Source organism: Liolophura sinensis, chromosome 12 (genome assembly GCF_032854445.1).
Source record: "Liolophura sinensis isolate JHLJ2023 chromosome 12, CUHK_Ljap_v2, whole genome shotgun sequence".
Taxonomy (NCBI): Eukaryota; Metazoa; Mollusca; class Polyplacophora; order Chitonida; family Chitonidae; genus Liolophura; species Liolophura sinensis.
Window position 1 is genome coordinate 20286248 of NC_088306.1, and position 18956 is coordinate 20305203.

Here is an 18956-nt window from a genome sequence, read left to right on the forward strand (position 1 = left end):
TCAAATAACGTATTATAGCACATATTTTGTCAGGGTATTGTGAAGGAATTGTGTGCAAGAGTCCTACTGAGAATTGACAGTAAAATACCCAGATATTTTCTTGACCTTGATATTTATTTCTTTGATTATGTTGTGAGGTCAGGCATTATTGGTTTGCATGTAACTACCTGATTGCATGCATTGAGAAGAGAAATTAGCTACATTTTGTTGGAAATTGCTAGTTAGATACTTACCAGATATACAAGTTAATACCAGACCAAGTTAATAGCAAGTTAATTACATTTATAATGGGCTTATGCAGTGTATCAATAGTTAGGTATTGTAATTATAGTTATAGTATTGTTATTAACAATATATATTGCAAAATAAGAAGAAGAAAGAAAGAAAAAACTCAAAATTGAACCTTGAGTGCAGTGTTTAAAGCATTTGTATATGAAGTGTTCGTGTGCTGTGTATATAATAATGGAGTTGATATTGAAACATATTCATGGCTGTTTTGATTATTCAACCATTTCTATTGAAATATGTATAGGCCATAGACTCCAGGCAGCATGGTCTAATATATACAATGATTGACCTATTTCGAAACAGAATGTGACCACACTTTACATTGTTGTGATGAAAACTAATTACCTGTATCATTCCGGCATGGAAACTTAAGTAATGTATCAAAATCTACATTTTCTACACATTTGTAACTGCAGGCATATATGTCATCTAAGGAAAAACAGAAAGACAAATTATGAGTCTTGTTTGCTGCTACATTTCAAAGCTGTACGTTACTATGTTGTTACCAGCGTTGCAAAAACAAATGTTTTGATGGTTGATAGCATTGCAAATGAATGCTGCTGACCTGGGTAGGATTTAGAGCAAGATTTACCCTTTTGCTGTCAGTAACTTACTTGTAGGGTTCAGTGTTTAAAGTCCTAGATCATCCATCACATCATTCACGTACTGTATGAACTGAAGGAGAATGTGCGTACCCCCTTTATACAGCGCATGCTCTGCTCTCTAAATTTGTTTTACATCACCACCACCACTAACAAACTCTCCAGAAAAATTGTGAACATCACAAAGGTGACTGGCATCAGGGTAATAAGACAGGAAGTGATGTCCAGAAAACATAAACACTCACCCTTTGTGTCCTAATAACACTTTATATTCATGGATCCATTTTATCTGAAATATGCACAACACGATTCTAACCAACACCTGAGACAATTTTATTGACGAATGCTGATTAAATGGTTCTGTGCAGGGACACCAGTATTGAGGTTAAGCCTAAACAAACCTACGTGCATCGCTCAGACTCCAAATGTGTAGTGGTGGCAGTGATGTAATGTGAGCCAAGAGAACGGAACATGCGCTGCGAGGAGTATGGAAAATATGGGTAACTGGTTAAAAAAAAATGCTGTTGTGTTGTCTATTTGACCTCTTCTGTGAACTTGATTAAACACTCAGTGTATATATAGGTGACCTTGTATTCTGTGTTCTTTTATTTGTTACACCGCCTGAGTTATATGTTTGTTACCTGAAATAAGAAGTGGGGAGTATGCCTAAGGTCAAGTCGTTAGAGAGCTTGCCTTTCAATGGCAAGCACAGGAGGTGAGGGTTCAAACCTGACCTTGGATATGGGATTTGTAAATCCAATCCCTTGTTGTGAAGTATTGGTGTCAACAAGCAGTTGACGATTCTCGTGCAGCTGTTTGAGCAGTCTAATGTTCATTGACTATTTGTCTTCCAGCAGTATGATTTTCGTGTTTAAAGTTGCAAGTAATTGACAAAGTTCAGCGGTTTACCCCCTAGACTTGGTTTCCTCCACCCATAAAACTATTACCGCCATCAAAGTGAAAAATTTTGGAATAAGGCATTGAACAACAAGCAAATGCATAAACAGATAAATGAACTAGAAAGTGTGAATAAGAACTGGAGTCCACATCACTATCGTGCCGAATCTTGCCATGACTTGGATGGAAATGCCATTGCAGTGGATTAGTTCGAGATTCTTGACGGCATGGATGAATTCAACTGCTGCTGGTTCTATCACCTGCAATCCTGTCTCTACCCTGTAAGCCTGGCATTATTGGCCGCAATTATTGGCACACTCACAGTGGGCAGTGGGACCTAACAGCTTTAAGTGTATGTTTCAGACACTGTTGTTACATGTATGTGATCAAAATAATTTTGGAAGCAAAAAGAATGACAAATCTTTTACATAATTGTTTTTCTTGGGCGTCACTTGGTGACTTTAGTTTATCTCAGCATTGCGTGATGATAATTTGTTTTAACTGGGTGAGGTACATGCGATGGTGTTCTTAGCATGATATTTGAGTGAAGCAGCACTATAATCAGTCAACAGTATGTCATTTGGACTTTTTTACAAGAAAAAGCCATCAAGACATACAATATGTAGCTGAAGTAATATGCCCCTAGTAAGAGTAAAGCTGTGTTTATAAGCCTGTTTAAATGTTAAAATTTAAATTAAATCTAAATAAAAAAAATTCACATTGAAGAAGTTTTTATTTAATCCCATGTTGTCAATAAAACTGCAGTCCATTCCCATTAAACTGAGATATTCATATTTTAATATTTCAAACTGAACAAAAGAAAATTGTATCACTGTAAGACACTGGCAGATTTGTCATAGGAAGCTTTCGTGGTGAATGGTGAATATTATCAACCAATAGGTTAGCATCTTTTCTTGAATCGCGGGAAAACAAAATGGCAGCGCCCTTGTGAGAACACATGAAACCTGAGCGACTCGAAAATTTGAATGATTAGGACCATGGATGATGTCGAAGACGACTGGCTATTTGATAGCATCAGAAGGTAAGCTTAACTGAACGTTGTCCATAAACGACTCCTATTCTCATTACATCATACAAGGCGCAGCATATTGACAGTGATTCACAACAACAACAACGCTCTACTGTTTTTTTGCTGTAAACAATTGCATTGTCTTTCAGCTGCAAGTGCATTGTCTTCTTATTATAATAACATTGTCATGTAACAGCTACTAGATTGCCTTACAAATGCAACTGCTTTATTGTAGTATTGTGACTTTATCAGTGTTTAATAGCAGTTGTGTTGTTTCGGCTTGACGAAAATTTACACGGGCCTCCTTGGCTCAGTTGGTTGGCGCGTAATGATCCAGGAGCCTCTCACCAATGCAGTGGCTGTGGTGAATTGGTGAATTATTGAGTGAGTGAGTGAGTGCTTGGGGTTTAACGTCGTACTCAACAATTTTTCAGTCATATGACGACGAAGGAATCATTAGGGTGCATGTACGTATAATGTGCCTCCTTGTTGCAGGACGGATTTCCACCGCTCTTTTATTTAGTGCTGCTTCACTGAGACGACTTACCGAAGGCAAGTAAGCCGCCCCGCCCGAGCCATTATACTGATACGGGTCAACCAGTCGTTGCACTATCCCCTTCATGCTGAACGACAAGCGAGGAAGTTACAACTTCCTCTTTTAAAGTCTTAGGTGTGACTCGATCAAGGATTGATCCTGGATCTACCGGTCCCGAAGCGGACGCTCTACCAACTGTGCTATCCGGGCCGGTCGGTGAATTATTGAACCGATCACTTCAAACTCTGTGGCTGAGGTGGTTAGCATGTGAGCAAAGTGCAATGAGCCAGGAGCCTCTCACCATTGAGGTGGCTGTGAGTTCAAATCCATCTCATGCTGGCTTCCTCTCCGGTCGTACGTGGGAGGGTGTCCAGCAACCTGCGGATGGTCGTGGGTTTCTCCCGTGTTCCGCCCGGTTTCCTCCCACCATAATGCAGGTTGCCTTCATATAAGTGAAATATTCTTGAATACGACGTTAAACACCAATCAAATAAATTAAATAAATAGATAAATGAACAATATGTTTACATCTTTTAATTATTAGATTATACCCAATAGTTGTAAAGACTAGGTTGAACCTTTTGTTAGTAAATGAGCTCTTTCTCAGATGCTCAGTCATGTCAGTGTGAAAAGCTGATTGTTCAGTAAATTGACATCACTCTACCAAGGTGATCGAAAGCAACCTCAACTTGAAAATCCCCGAATCCCTTTTTCTATAAATTTAATTTTTAACTGTCTTGTTTCAGGTATAAGGCACTGTTAATGTTTGATCTACACAATGCTGCTACATCGTTAACATGGGTCAGTGATAAAAGTGAGTTATTCTGCATACATACACAATATGAAGTCACCATTGAAATTTTAGCCCATCAAGCAGTGCCGGTACTATTTTTCACAGGGAGTAAATGGGCAGCCACCAAGGGCTCTAAGTGTAAGCAAGAGCCCTTTTTAGTTGGACTCATAAAATGTACAGTATACGAGTGTGTACTTATTTCATTAGGTAGCAGAAATGATTTGGTGTTATCTGGTAGTTAATAGATAGGATTAAAGAAGGCAAATTTATTTATACATCAATGTAATAATGATAATTGAAAGATTGTTGTGGTTCCTTCGTTAGTTTTAAGTAAATTATCATCTTGGAATGTTCTGTTTTAAATATCACACATCCTAAAATTTGATTTGTTGGGTGATTTATCATTTAACCTTATGCATGGTTGACCCTTTTTCAGGTATATGTGCAAGTACTCAGGGAAAAGAGAAGTATGAAGTATTGGAGCTCTCATTACCAGAAAAAATCCTGACAACTACAGAAACAGAGGTGATTAAATTTTGTCTTAATTTCTCTTTGTTTTCTTCATACCGTAGCCTCAGAATATGCCGCAGACTAGCTGCCTGTTTGTTTGTCTGTGTGTCCATTCATGGCTACATCTACCTGGATCTGTGTGTGTGCCTCTTCATTATACTCAGTGCAGTAGTTCTGTTAATGTTTATACATATTCATTAAAAAGATCTGTCCAATGAGCTGTCAAAACCTGTAAATCAGTAAATTGTCATTGGCCATCCCAAAGTCTAGAAACAACATTACAATTTGTCTGTGCAGAATATAATCATGTTTCTATTTCACCTGAGCATGATTTCTACAAAGCTAAGTGTTAAATATTGTTAGAACTAATTTTTTCTTGTTTCAAGGCTGTCTTATTCAAATTGTTTTTTGTTTTTTGTTTTTTTTTTATCCCAGGGGTTATGTAGTGAGAGAGATTTCCGCATGTTATCCGGAGGGTTTAGCACAGAAGCTGTGAATGAAGTAAAGCACATTCCAGATACAAGGTGTGTAAAGTACCTTTAGAATTATTCATTAAAGTATTGTGAATGTGTCTTAGTAAAAGTCATTTTGAAGGTTGTGTAACCTGGAATTTATAGACTCTTCCTGCCCCACTATTTACTGGAGCCTGAGGGACAGTACGTTGTCAATGGCTATAGTAAAGCGCTCTTATGTTTGTTGAAGACAACTTGTCTTTGACGATTATGGCACTGATGTCTAACAAAGTTCATCAGTAACTTGCCAAAGATTAGTGGTTTAATCCATGCATTTTGGTTTCTTCCACTGATAAAACTGCCTTTGTGTAATTGAAAGTGTGGCATTGAACAATTATTCAATTAATATGGCAACCGTCATATATGTCATACATGTATATATTCCATGTAACACACCCGTATATATTTTTTTCTTTTTTGCAGTCCAAAGACTTTAATACATGTACTATAACTAATAAAAATGATTTTGTCTTTTATAGGTTAGTTGCAATGACAAAGAAGGAAACAAATGGTTTGTCAATATGGAGGTTAGGGGATTGTACTACAGGTGTGCCTTTGCTTAGTTTGACTTTCACAGTGTTTATCCAACAGATTGTGTCGTTTACTTAATGTTTTGATGATTACATGATTTAATACGTAGACAGGGTGTCATATACATGTATATTGATTGAGTGTATTGATGAATTATTGAACGGATCACTTCAAACTCCGTGGCTGAGGTGATTATCTTGTGTGCGAAGTGCAATGAGCCAGGAGCCTCTCACCATTGAGGTCGCTGTGAGTTCAAATCCAGCTAATGCTGACTTCCTCTCCGTCTTTACGTGGGAAGGTCTGCCAGCAACCTGCAGATGGTCGCAGGTTTCCCCTCAGCTCTGCAAGGTTTCCTTCCACATAGCTGCCATCGTATAAGTAAAATGTTCTTGAGCATAAAATCCAATGAAATAAATAAATAAACAAATTTTTGGAGTTTCCTTTTTAACATGTTTAATGAAATGTCAAAGTTATGTTTTGTATTCATATAGAAATGAAGATTGTTGTATAATAGTAATGTGTTTTCATTTCAGACTTGATTGATGAATGTGAGAAAATTGAAAATGCCAACCACATCAGGTAAGATGAACAAACTATTATAGCTGTGTAACGGTTGGTTGGTGAGCAGAAATCAATTCCTTGTCACCCAGGATATACTAGTATACAGATAGGGGATGAAGGAGTGTATTGATTTCACGGTCTCTGTACATCATAGTAAAAATTGTATGCTTTCATGTGATGTACACAATTAAGTAAGATTGTCTGTGTTTTAGGCAGCAGACCGTGGCTCAAATTCTGCTTCACAACAACCGACCTTGTCTCCTCCGTTGCTTGAATCTAAGCATATGAGGATCGGTCAAGTACTTATTTGCGCTGTGGTATTGTAAACACCAATCACATGTTGATAAAGGTCACCAATCAGTGAATAGATATAATATTGATAGCAACATCACAAATCAACCAGTTGATGGGTATAAGACCAAATAAATAAAGTCAGTATTGGCTGTAACACATACTTCTTTATTCTGATATAAATACTGAAGATCCAAGAGGATTTGTGATATTTCACAAATTCACTGATACACACACCTTTATACATAATGTGTTCTGGTGCATTTGGCTTGGTATTTAGCCTAGTGGAAGATGGCTCTCATTAACCTTACTCTCCATATCAAACTACGGTATTTTACCTACATAAAATATCCAACCATTCATTTATTTACCACTCAGTACACTGGTATTCACTATGGAATGTATTAATTATTATGTAGTAAGATACTTACAGTTTCTTATCCTTTGTGTCATCTGCAAATACTTGGAAAGCTTCTCTATTTATACCCAGCACACTATTGACCATGTGACCATGTGACCTGGGGCCTCCGTGGCTTAGTCGGTTAGCGCGCTAGCGCAGCGTAATGACCTAGGAGTCTCTCACCAATGCGGTCGCTGTGAGTTCAAGTCCAGCTCATGCTGGCTTCCTCTCCGGCCGTACGTGGGAAGGTCTGTCAGCAACCTGCGGATGGTTGTGGGTTTCTCCCAGGCTCTGCCCGGTTTCCTCAATCTTGAAACACCAATCAAATCAAATCAAATCAAACCATGTGACCTGAATTAACCAATCACATTCAAGCTTTACCGATCAGCCAGATTTGGGGAAGTAATTTCCTAGACAAGAATGCAGAAAACTAAAACAACAAAAGTATGGTTAACAGGAGCTTTTGTGCTTAGGAGAGCATTTTTCTTGAAGTTTATAAGTCTTGAACAAGAAAAACTGACCTAAAACTCTTGAGGAATCAGACAGCCGGGGATATGGCTATGCCCGTTTTCATATCACCACTTTGTCAGTAGCTAGCATTATGGTGGAAGGAAACCAGACAAAATCTGGGGGAAACCCACGGCCATCCGCAGGTTGCTTGCAGACCTTCCCACGTATATTGCACAGAATATGCATGGTGTCAAGCACTATAAAAGAGGTAATATGTCACATCAGGTCTCGAGGATCTTTTAAACTTGGCCTTGCGTTACCCTGGAGAATATACCACGTTTTGAACCAACTGAATATTTGGCACAGTCCAACACATAATCTGTACGCGTCCAACGAATCCATACAAAGATTTATAAAGTGAATTACGAGTAGTGTAATGTAATAAATATTACACAGTTATTACATTTAGCATTATTTCTTACAGTACACTGCACGTTCTGTGAAGAGATCAGGTCAGGTCTGGTGTCTGTATTCTGTGACTGTGATGTACCTGGTGTCTGTATATTGTGACTGTGTGATATACCTAGTGTTATTACTGTGACTGGGTGTCATGTCTGGTGTCATTATATTGTGACTGGGTGTCTTCAGCATAGTATTCCAGTAAGGCAGCTTATGTCAGTAAAAAAATCCAGGTTTTGGTGGTTAAAAGGTCTTCAAAATTGATTTCACATTGTCTGATTGATTTTATTTGCGGAAAATAAAACATATTGAATTTTTGTGTGCATTTAGAAGAGTCTTTTCTTGCGTTTTCAGCAAGTCTGCCACATTGGATTGTAGCTCTGACCAAGTTGTGTTTGGTTCGAGACTGAATGATATCTGCCTGGTGGACACATCAACCAATAAGGTTACAGGACACAGTCAAAGTAAGTGGCTCTCTTAACATCATATGAAATACATCAACGACACACACAAAAAAAAAAAAACACCAAACACAACGATTACCAACCTTACTACACAAGTACATTTGATCAAGGATGAGATCTTTGCCAAATGTCTGTGATGTTGACTTATTTTTTTTTTGTTTTTGGAGGGAAGGTTTTGTCTGAACCTACGATTACTTTTTCATGTTAACATGCTTCATTACAGCACGGGCTCCAGTATATCCCAATTCTCCCCAAAGCTATGGGGTTTCACCAGTCCGGAGCATAGGCCAGCTTGTCCAGTGTATTGGTGAACTGTCGTTGTGGTATTCATTTCCACACACATTGTCTTGTTGTGTATGAATTTTATGCATGCTCACTCCTGGTTTATCATTGAAAGGACCCAGGTCAGGTGATACCAAAGCCTTTAGCAACGATACTTGTTACTGCCTCACTTTGAGCTAAGCACTGAGAAGTTGAAACAATGAAACAGGACTGGTTGGCCTGAGGTCAGTATAATGTGACTGGGTGGGGTGTCATGTCTGGTGTCCTCTGCATGATACTTCAGTGGTTGGAGCGCTTTGGTAGCATGAACTGGCTCAGCCACGATAAGACAAAGTATAAGAACACACCTGAAGACTCCTCATTGCCATATGAGTGAAAAAGTGTTATATACAACGTAAAACTCAAAGCATACATACATATAATTGAAAGGATTACATCTGATGACTTTGAACAGTTTGGCATGTTTGGCAACGGAATGTTTGTCTTGCCAGCAACTTGGGGATGGTTGTAGGTTTCCTCTGGGCACTGCCCATTTTCCCCTCATCATAATGCTATTTGTCGTCGTATAAGTGAAATATTCTTGTGTACGGCATAGAATTCCAGTCAGTAAATCTATTTATTTATTTTTTTGATTGGTATTTTACTCCATACTAAAGAATATTTAACTTATATGACGGTGGCCAGCATCATAGTGAGAGAAAACCAGGCCAATCAAATAAATAAATAAATAAATAAATGTTGTCTTGTTCTTGGTTATATTTTCAGATTTTCTGGCTGGTCTTGTTCTTGGTTATATTTTCAGATTTTCTGGCTGACGATTGTCTGAACAAGTTATTTCTGTTGGATGACCATGTTTTACTGGCATGCTGCCAGAAAAACTGTAAAGTGTGGAGGCTAGATCTGCGAGAAGGGTTACACAAAGGAGAGTGCTTATATTCTAGGGAGACAACCTCTACTGCCATCACAGATCAGACTTGCAGCTACTGGACTTACGATATTGAGAAGAGTGCGGGATGCATAAGCGAGTCATCAGGAGTCCTCTCCCTTGGACCTGGAGGGAATGTGGTGAAAGTGGATTTACGAAATGCAAAGAAAAGTGCGTTTCTTGTGAAGCTAGCTGGAATGACATCTTGCGATTCACACGAGGAGGAATGCTATGGAATGCTAAAAACTTCTCCTACTCACAAAGATGTTGTGTCAGTGTCTGGTAAGTTCATTTAAGGGGCATATAGAAGTTAACAGTAACTTCACACAGTTTCTTTATGGATAACGACTTCAGTTTTTTTTTTTTCTTTCTAACATTTCGATGTACATTCCAACATGGTGGTTAAGCATGTGAAGATAGACCAAAAATATACTGAGTGTTTAGTGCACTTATCATGCTTGTATTTTGTGCAGTTATACTTTTTTACAATGTGTGTTTTATAACATACCTTATTATGTTATGATTGTATGTCTGTCCACACAACAGGTGTACACATAGTTCCCTTGTTTTCTATGCATTTCTCTGTTCTTCTTGTATATAATCAGTATTTTCTTGGTTGTGTCTTCACATGCTTGATAATGATGATAGAATGTAAATCAAAGGATTGCTGAAAATAGATCAGAAGTTATTATCATAAAGAAACTTTGTGAAATAACTTAATAGCCAGATTTAAAAGTTCCAGTATCACAATTCTTCAGTCACTTTCCAAAGGTTGGTGGTTGATGCCAGACACTCGGGTTTTCTCAACCCATAAAACAAACTGCCATTATACAAGTGAAAAACCTTCAATATAGTGTTAAATTTATTTGACCAGTGTTTCATGCCGTACTCAAGAATATTTTACGTATATGACGGCGGCCAGTATTATGGTTGGTGGAAACCGGGCAGAACCCGGGGGAAACCCACGACCATCCACAGGTTGCTGTCAGACCTTCCCATGTAGGGCCGAAGAGGAAGCCAGCATGAGCTGGACTTGAACTCGCAGTGACTGCATTGGTGAGAGGCTCCTGGGTCATTATGGTGTTAAACATCAGTCAAGTCAGTAAATAAACTCACTGCTGCGATGGAATAAATCTTTATTGTATGTACCCTAATTCTCCAACCTTCTCAACTGCCTCTGCAACCAATCTATAGAGGATATTGCACAGTGAAGGTCGAAGTATTTTTCAAGTGAGAGGTGAAAATGATAACCCTCGAAACAATATCGTGATTTTGTGTATCTGAACTGGTTTAATGGTTTTAGCTGTAGGCCTTCACAGTCTTGTGTACATAGCGCAACGTCACACATGACATCTTGTATGACGTTGTGTCTTGTTGCGTGACGTAAGAAATGTTAAAGTTGACTGAACTTGTATTATGAAGTCATTCTGTTAAGCTCAGATTGGAACGTCATAAAACAAAATGTTTCTTTTTGACGTCATGGCATCAGGATTTATACTAACAAAAGTGATATTTAACTTTAGCCAGTGAGATATCAATTTTATCACTGGAAGAAATCTACACATTTCACCTTTATAGATATAATAATTTTAAAAATGCTGAGAGAACAATGGTGTACAGAGAAATAATTTGCAAATTTTAATGACACAGCTTGCATCTGTAATGAAACAAACGGATCATTTATAGCGTTATTTCCACAATAATTGTATGCATAACTTTCTCAGAAAGAAGTGTTTTAGGAGCTGAAAAAGTTAAAGATTTACAGTAATTGAACTTTTCGTATGTTTATGTTTCAGGACTGGACCACTCTATTCATGTGTACAGTTTCAATAACATGGTGGACGGATCAGTCATCCAATCACATTTCACTCATGATGGTCACATGGCCTGCAGCAACCAATCAAAAACAGTTACTGTAACAGCTCATATTTGGCATCCATGGCAACCAGATCTGATTTTGTCTTCAGGCTCAGATGGTTCACTCCATGCTTGGCAGAGGGAGGGAACATGATCCTAAAATCTAGACCAACGTTGAAAACATGTTCATTGGGTCTAACTCGATGCACCCTCTAAAATGGGGTCCCAATTGGGGTTTAGATAGAAGGTTTATTGCAATAAAACTTGCAATACATGTAATTTAAAATGCCTGTTTTTCATCATTAGCTGGAAAGAACAAAATTCTCTTCCAACCTGCTCCTATCTATTGTTTCCCCATGAGGATAAATCGATATCATGTTTCAATGTTTGCGTCATATTTTGTTATTCTGTGTTATTCTATTTTGTCTCTGTGTGTAATTTTACATTTTGACTACCTTAAGAACAAAGGTTTACCAGCACATACCAAACAATGACGTCACATGCATCACATACATGTAATTATCATGTCTGACTCTTACCGTTGTTCCTCGGATGGTAACTGTTTGGGGTTGTATAATATGCATACCGTGTCCCAGTGTAACAGTCTACTTGTGCAGTAATTGTTCTGCGTTGTACAATATGCATACGGTGTCCCATTGTAACAGTCCACTCGTGCAGTAACCGTTCTGGGTTGTACAGTATGCATGCAGTGTCCCAGAGTAACAGTCTACTTGTGCGGTAACTGTTCTGGGTTGTACAAGATGTATACAGCCCCTAGCATAACAATCTACTCCTTAGATTATTATTACATACATTTTTTTACACTCTTGATTTATAATTTGTACATTAAATGTTTGGTAGAATAATTTGGGAATGTTATGTTTTGGTTGGAGGTGAAGGTCAGCTGGCATAGACCACCATATCTTGTTGTCTACGAGAAAGGACCTTGCATCATAATATGTATTTGTACCCCCACCAAGTAGATACAGTAGGTCATCTAAATTTCTAATGCGAGTTTGGCACTTTATAAGCATGAAAACGAACTCAACATTATGTTTAGATGCCTCTGATAAACAGGATACCAGTAACCCTGTGATCTACGGTCTAACCGTCAGACTGACCTCTCAACTCCAACCTACCTTGACCTGCACATGTATATATATATATATTAATGTGCATACATGTGGGCATACATGTAATATGTGTATTATACAGTATTATGTAATTGGGTTAATACCCATGTTCAGCACCTTAACTTGTTTAAATTACCTTTGTAAAAACCCAGCAGAGTATTTACGTGTCTTTGCCCAGCACACATTTAATACTTGTTTCCTCCAAAGGCCAGTCACATGTCCACCCAACAACATAAGACAGTCTCACAGGTGATCAAACCGCAAACAGGTTACATTAACATGGATAAATGCTTTATGAAGTGAAGGAGAAAACTTCAAACCTTGGAGTGTGCCCACTATGCTCACTGGTCTAACTCTTCCTCAAATTAGGCCACTGTAAAGGTTAAAGGTTCAAGGTTCAAATCCAACCCTGCCATCACCATCATTCTAAAATATAATGGACCTTACTTTCAACATGAAACATTTGAACACATGAAGGAAACAAGCTCCACAGAGCACACCTGAGATTTCTGGCACACCTGCAGTACACATGTCCATGTTTTCTCACGGTTGTAATCTTGTGATTCAGGCCTCCCTGCTTAGCATGTCAGAGTGACAAAATGACCCAGGATCCTCTCCCCACTGTGGTTGCTTTGCAGCCTTCAAAAATTAGCGTAAACACCAATGCGGTCACTGTAAGTTCGTCCAGCTCGCGCTGGCTTCCTCTCGACATGTGGGAAGGCCTGACAGCAACCTTTGGATTGTGAGTATCGCCCAGTTACCTCCTCCCATAATCCTAGTCAATATCGTACAAGTTAAATATTCTTGAGTATGGCGTAAAACAATGATGAAATAAAAAAAAAAATCAATCAATCATGCCGTCCAACACCATCAGGTTTTGCAGTCATTTCAAACTGTCACAAACCAGGAATATAACCGGCTGATATATATCCACTCTGACCCAGTCACATTAGCTGATCATTTTTTTAGGGATCAGGTGTTAAAATATATTGATCCTGAAGTGTGACTCTGACTTGGGCTGTGTTCTTTCATCATCTGGTGACAGTATATAACCCCCTCCCCCACAAACTGGAACAAGTTGTAAAAACCTGGGTTACACTATGAATGACATATAAAATTTACTGCTGGCATTAAATATTTTGGCTTGATTCTCAGTGTGTTAACATGTGTAGATGTGTAATAAGATTTGTGTGTAGGATTTGTTAAAAGGTGAAAAAACACATGACTACCAGCAAACAAGTGTGTGTGATTTGTATTAAGCCAGCAGTGTCTCTGTGATAAAAGTGAAAGTGAAAGTCCCACAGGTTCTACACAGAATCTATCTAACTGTCGTGACCCCACAAGGTATGCATATTTCACACTCAAAAACTGGGAGTTTAATCTCGTATATTTGAACAAACAAAATTAGCACAAACACACAGAATAATTGCCTGGTGAGACAGCTATCACAAATTCCGGTTCTAAACATCAATTCATGACTATTGAATCTCTTACACAATTCAAAATGTATTCATAGAGACCTTTACAATAAAAAAGAATTTAAAAAAAAAACTAATACTTAACTAAGATGCATCTTTCATCAGCTCCTATCAATATCATTTGGATCCCTTGGCAACATGCCAGCTGACAGTTTTTCGTTGAAAACGCGCTGTTGTTGCTTTGCCATGGCCATTCCCATGACAAATTGCCCCATGAAAATGACCAGGAAAGGCAGTTGAAATGGGCGTCCAGTCTTACTGAGCATGCTCAGCACCTGTCTGTGTTCCGTGATTGTAGGGACTGGGTACGTCCAGTTGCGTCGCGCCAGAACTATCGCCAATGGAGCGGCCAACGTGCACGGATACACTGCACCCAAGATGGCTTGTATGGTCCCCGCTCGTACTTGTCCGCACAACGGGCACGAGAATTCATCGACAAGAATCGTATTGCTAACCCAGAGCTGGTGTGTAATCATGCTTAGTGCAGCAGGTATGACTATGATGGGGACAAAGGTAGACGCTCGTCCAAATTTCTGCACATTAAATTTCTCCCGGAAATACATGTTGCACACGGCTCCAGATAAAGCGCTGAACGAGGCCAGTAGAGATGCACCGTGGATAAACGGCCACCTGGAATGGAGAAAATGTGCAAGGCAAATTACACAATATTCGTTTTCTCTGTACTCATGACGATACTTTCCGATTTTATTCGTATATGTTGAAATTAACTTATTGATTAATTGACATTAATCGATTAATAATCAGCACCATAATCAAGAATTTTCTGTTTTTGCAGACATAGGTTACTTCCGTTCTCATTAATTTACCTCCCTTGACAGGCATGCAAAAAAAAGCAAACTGCAATGACTGCAAAGTATATTCACCTTTGGTATAGATTTTAAAGGCAAAGATCTAGCATACAGTACATGTCAGATGAAAGGCCATTAAAGGCCAAGATAGCACCTGGCTAAAACATATTTCAATTGAAAGCAAGATACTCAAGCTTTCTAAAAAGTTATTTATTTATTTATTTGATTGGCGTTTTACGCTGTACTCAAGAATATTTCACTTGTACAATGGCAGCCAGCATTATGGTGAGAGGAAATTGTGCAGAGCCTGGGGGAATTCTAAAAAGTATCATACTTTATTATTTTAATGAGATTCACCGAATACCATGCAGAATAAAATGTGAATACTGCACAAATGGCTGGTGTGAATTTAGGCAGACATTTTCAGAATTTTACACAGATCTACAGCATATGACATCATTTTGAGATCCTCTACAATGATTTAGTTATGTATAGCCAAGGGGCATTTTCACACAATGTTGTGGGGCAGGTCTGTATCATTTACAAATCACCACATACATAAAATTAGTTGATTTACAAGCTGTTTAACATTCAACGATGATATCACAAATAATGTAACATGCCATTTCACCCCAAATCGCATTCATCTCCCTAGAAGACCCTACGCCTACTTAGACACGCTGTTCAAATTATAAAAATACATTTCTGTCATTTATTTTACTGTTCAGTCAGCATCTGCTAAATAACAAATGTCAGATTCAGTAAAAAATTCAATAGGGATGAGGAAGGTTGATTTGAATCATGGCATCTTAACGGACAATGCTTAAAATTAATTAAATCTAATGATATGATTTTTCTTCTCTAAATTTATGAGAATTTAAAAACTTAAATTTTGCTCCTTTGTTTTTGTTGCATACAAGGTATGATTTTTTTCTGTTTTCTTATATAACACACAGTAAAATTATTGAAATGTCGTGTTCAAGTCGAGGTCCTTTCTCGGACATCCGTGATAACGAGGTCAGCACAGCTCTCATCAGCCACCGTTGCTGATGCCTCAGTGATACTTAGATTTATTTCCATTTGTTTCAGAATTAAGCATGAATCTAATTGTACAAAAATTCTATTGAAATTCTGTAAATATTAAAAAGGGGTCAAAATCACCAGCACAACCCCTCAGGAGGCTATGACCTGAACCAGTAATTAATACCCCAGCTGTGCATCTGCAGGCTACTTAAATTATATATGGTATGGCAGGCTTAATGTATCAACAGTTCAAGCAGTGGAAGAAATATCCTTCCAGTATGTTCAATTTCTGAGAAAGCTATCTATCACCTGGACCTTCATTGCGAAGTCCACAACTTCTACCTGCTACAGGCTACTGCTTTGACCATTATACAAAAAATAACTTCAACACTAGAGAGCTAGAGTAAACGTGACTTCACCTTGCTGACAATGGAGACGTGCTGAAGCTGTATCAAGACGAAATTTCACTAAACTTATTGTGTTGAAAAAAAAATCTAAAAAAACATTTAATGCTGGTTAATGGTAGTCTTTCAGTGGACATAGACATTAGTCAGGTGCTGACCTAGTAAAACGCATTTAAACATTTGGTTTCTACCGTGGCCTTCTATGACCATATTGGGATCAGTGATGCCACAGCTTTTTTGCCATTCGACACAAGCAAATGGCTATATTTCATCATTCAAAATGCGTCTTCATTTAGAGCTATGTATGCATTCAACAAATGGACCTTGAAACAAAATATTTCAAGCCAAAAATATTGCTCTGACGTCCCTGATATCCTCTGAGTCCCACCAGAGCAACACAGAATTCTGTTTTAAATTCATTTTAGTCATTTAAAAAAATCCTAAAAACATAAATTAAACTATTTTCCTGCACAGTGTTTAATGATTTTTCATTTGATTAACACTTTATTTTTCTTTGCTTTTAATCTGTACAAAAAGCTTAATGTGTATGTCACACTGGACTTGAGTAAGTGAGTGAGTGATGAGTGAGTGAGTGAATGCCTGGGACTTAATGTTGTGCTTAACAATTTTTCAGTCATATGGTGACAAAGGAGTCCTCAGAGTGCATGTAATGTGCCTTCTTATTGCAGGACGGATTTCAATCCCTCTTTTATCTAGTGCTGCTTCACTGAGACAACTTACCGAAGGCAAGTAAGCCGCCCCAACCGAGCCATTACACTGATACGGATCAACCAGTCATTGCACTGTCCCCCTCAGTGTGACCCGACCCTGGATTAAACCTGGATCTACCACCCCTGAAGCGCAAGCTCTAACAGCTGTGTCATCAGGGCCGGTAATCTGGACTTTAATCTATTTATGTACTTTTAATTATTTGACATGTTTTACTCTGAACTCAAGAATATTTCACTTGCATTTTGGTGGGAGCATTTTGCACGAACAGGAAATCACTTGCCCATTTTGAATTTGCGTAACCTTTAGGTGAACTGAATGGAGTCCCTGATATCTAAATCTCAAAGCTGAGCTAAATTTCAAAATGGTGCCTGTACGTTTTGGAAATTTCCACTTTATAGTGGCTTACATTTCGCTCCTTGGTTTCCAGTTTCTTATTGTTGTCCATTGAACCTTCAATACTTCCTGCCTGTCAAGTGGAACGGCGCCTTCTGGTATCCCGTAAGGGGAGGTAACTCTCTGTAACTGTCCACCCCGCGTTGTAACCTGTGATTCTGGATTCATGGTCAACTTCCTGGCCTTGCTGCTGTCATAAAATTACCTGCACATACAAAAATCAACAAGTAAATCACTTACTTTTGCACTCATTTATTTATTTTATTTAGTTCATTGGGGTTTTACAACGTACTAAAGACTACTTCACTTGTCTGACAGATCGCTAGCATTATGTTATTTATTCGATTGGTGTTTTATACCATACTCAAGAATATTTCACTTATACAACAGCGGCAACAACATACAACAAAACTGGGCAGAGAAAGCGGGAATCCCACAAGTCGACCATCCACAGACTGCGGGCGGGCCTTACCACGCACGACCGGAAAAAAAGTTAGCCTTAGCTGACTGGATCTCGCATCGATCACATTGGTGTGAGAGCTTGGGATTATTGTGTCCTGCTAGCACTTACCGCTAGTTTTCTGGTCAGATGTAGTCCATCTGTTTTAAAATTTCATGGAGATGTACTAGGTTAGATCATGCAATCATTACATATAGGATACATATCAAGCATTCCTTAATATTGTACAGGCTGTCTGTTCATAATGCTAAGGACACCCAACTCCTTAATTTTCCATCCGACTGTTTTTGGAAATTGATGCTGGCAACAGAGCAATTTTCATTTTCATTACTTTCAAATAATGTCATCTTTCTGGAAAAGCAGGAAATAATGATTTCCAAAGTGCAGGACAAAATGTCAGGCAGGCAGGAAGAGGGAAAAAGGAATCCAGTGGACATGATATGCCCAACAAATGTCAAAGGCAGTCTGAAATCAGTCTTTGCTTTGAAAACTCCTGACTGACTAATGTAGTTGAAATAAATAAAACGTTAGTTATTTATGGGCTTGTAAATATCAGATCAATTATGATGGCATTATGAATGCCACTATTAACGTGTCGTTTAACTGAACGGTGAGTATGATACGGCCTCTGAAACTGATTTAGTACTGGTAATCACAATAAATTTGTAAGATTTGATGGGAAAATGTTCTTCGTTGTGCTAATGTTTGAAAAATAATGTCTTTGAGGACGTCTTGTAGTAACCAAAAACCTTTAACGCACGCCCTCTTCGAATGTCGCACTGTCAGTGATGTTTTTTCGTGACATTAATTACGATATTAACTGCCCATTTGCCGTCGCCATGTGGAAAAGTGCTTTCGAGACCGGAACAGGAAATACACACATATCTGTATGCGCGCAACGAAGCTAACTGGGTCAAGTTAAGCGTCTTTGAGGGAAACAACATTTAACCCAATTAATAAAATAGGTCACAGCTTGATTCAAAACTGGATGGTGGTGTATGCCCTTTTCGTGAAAAACTGGCTATAAAATTTTCTAGGCTTTGGGCCTTAGTTAGCGTAAAATAGATGAGAATAGCATGCACAGCATCCGAGGATTAACAGGTGCGCGAAATACCGCTACATGCTCTTCTGTGTTCG

General features: G+C 38.4%; 2 protein-coding genes and 1 long non-coding RNA gene across 3 annotated transcripts; 2 read left to right on the forward strand and 1 right to left on the reverse strand.

Moving 5' to 3' along the window:
* Positions 1 to 2716: 2716 nt before the first annotated feature.
* LOC135479051 (uncharacterized) lies at positions 2717 to 4671 on the forward strand. Its single transcript, XR_010445816.1, has 3 exons — positions 2717 to 2829; positions 4099 to 4166; positions 4582 to 4671. It is a non-coding gene; the product is annotated as an uncharacterized LOC135479051 (long non-coding RNA).
* Positions 4672 to 5089: 418 nt separating this feature from the next.
* LOC135479588 (WD repeat-containing protein 73-like) lies at positions 5090 to 11679 on the forward strand. Its single transcript, XM_064759479.1, has 6 exons — positions 5090 to 5179; positions 5647 to 5714; positions 6232 to 6277; positions 8214 to 8323; positions 9408 to 9812; positions 11327 to 11679. The coding sequence occupies exons 1-6, from the start codon at positions 5118 to 5120 to the stop codon at positions 11539 to 11541; spliced, it is 906 nt and encodes a 301-aa protein (XP_064615549.1). The 5' UTR covers positions 5090 to 5117; the 3' UTR covers positions 11542 to 11679.
* A 1245-nt stretch (positions 11680 to 12924) lies between these two features.
* LOC135479467 (uncharacterized) lies at positions 12925 to 17747 on the reverse strand. The gene is made up of 2 exons (XM_064759311.1): positions 17373 to 17747; positions 12925 to 14628 (listed from the first exon to the last, which is right to left on the reverse strand). The coding sequence occupies exons 1-2, from the start codon at positions 17525 to 17527 to the stop codon at positions 14100 to 14102; spliced, it is 684 nt and encodes a 227-aa protein (XP_064615381.1). The 5' UTR covers positions 17528 to 17747; the 3' UTR covers positions 12925 to 14099.
* Positions 17748 to 18956: the final 1209 nt, after the last annotated feature.

Coding starts and splice junctions, on each gene's coding strand:
- LOC135479467 (XM_064759311.1), bottom strand. CDS start 17,527: ATGAATCCAGAATCACAGGTTACAACGCGGGGTGGACAGTTACAGAGA. Junction 14,629..17,372: donor TGGAAACCAAGGAGCGAAAT/GTAAGCCACTAT, acceptor TCTCCATTCCAG/GTGGCCGTTTATCCACGGTG.
- LOC135479588 (XM_064759479.1), top strand. CDS start 5,118: ATGTTATCCGGAGGGTTTAGCACAGAAGCTGTGAATGAAGTAAAGCAC. Junction 5,180..5,646: donor AAGCACATTCCAGATACAAG/GTGTGTAAAGTA, acceptor TGTCTTTTATAG/GTTAGTTGCAATGACAAAGA. Junction 9,813..11,326: donor AGATGTTGTGTCAGTGTCTG/GTAAGTTCATTT, acceptor TTTATGTTTCAG/GACTGGACCACTCTATTCAT.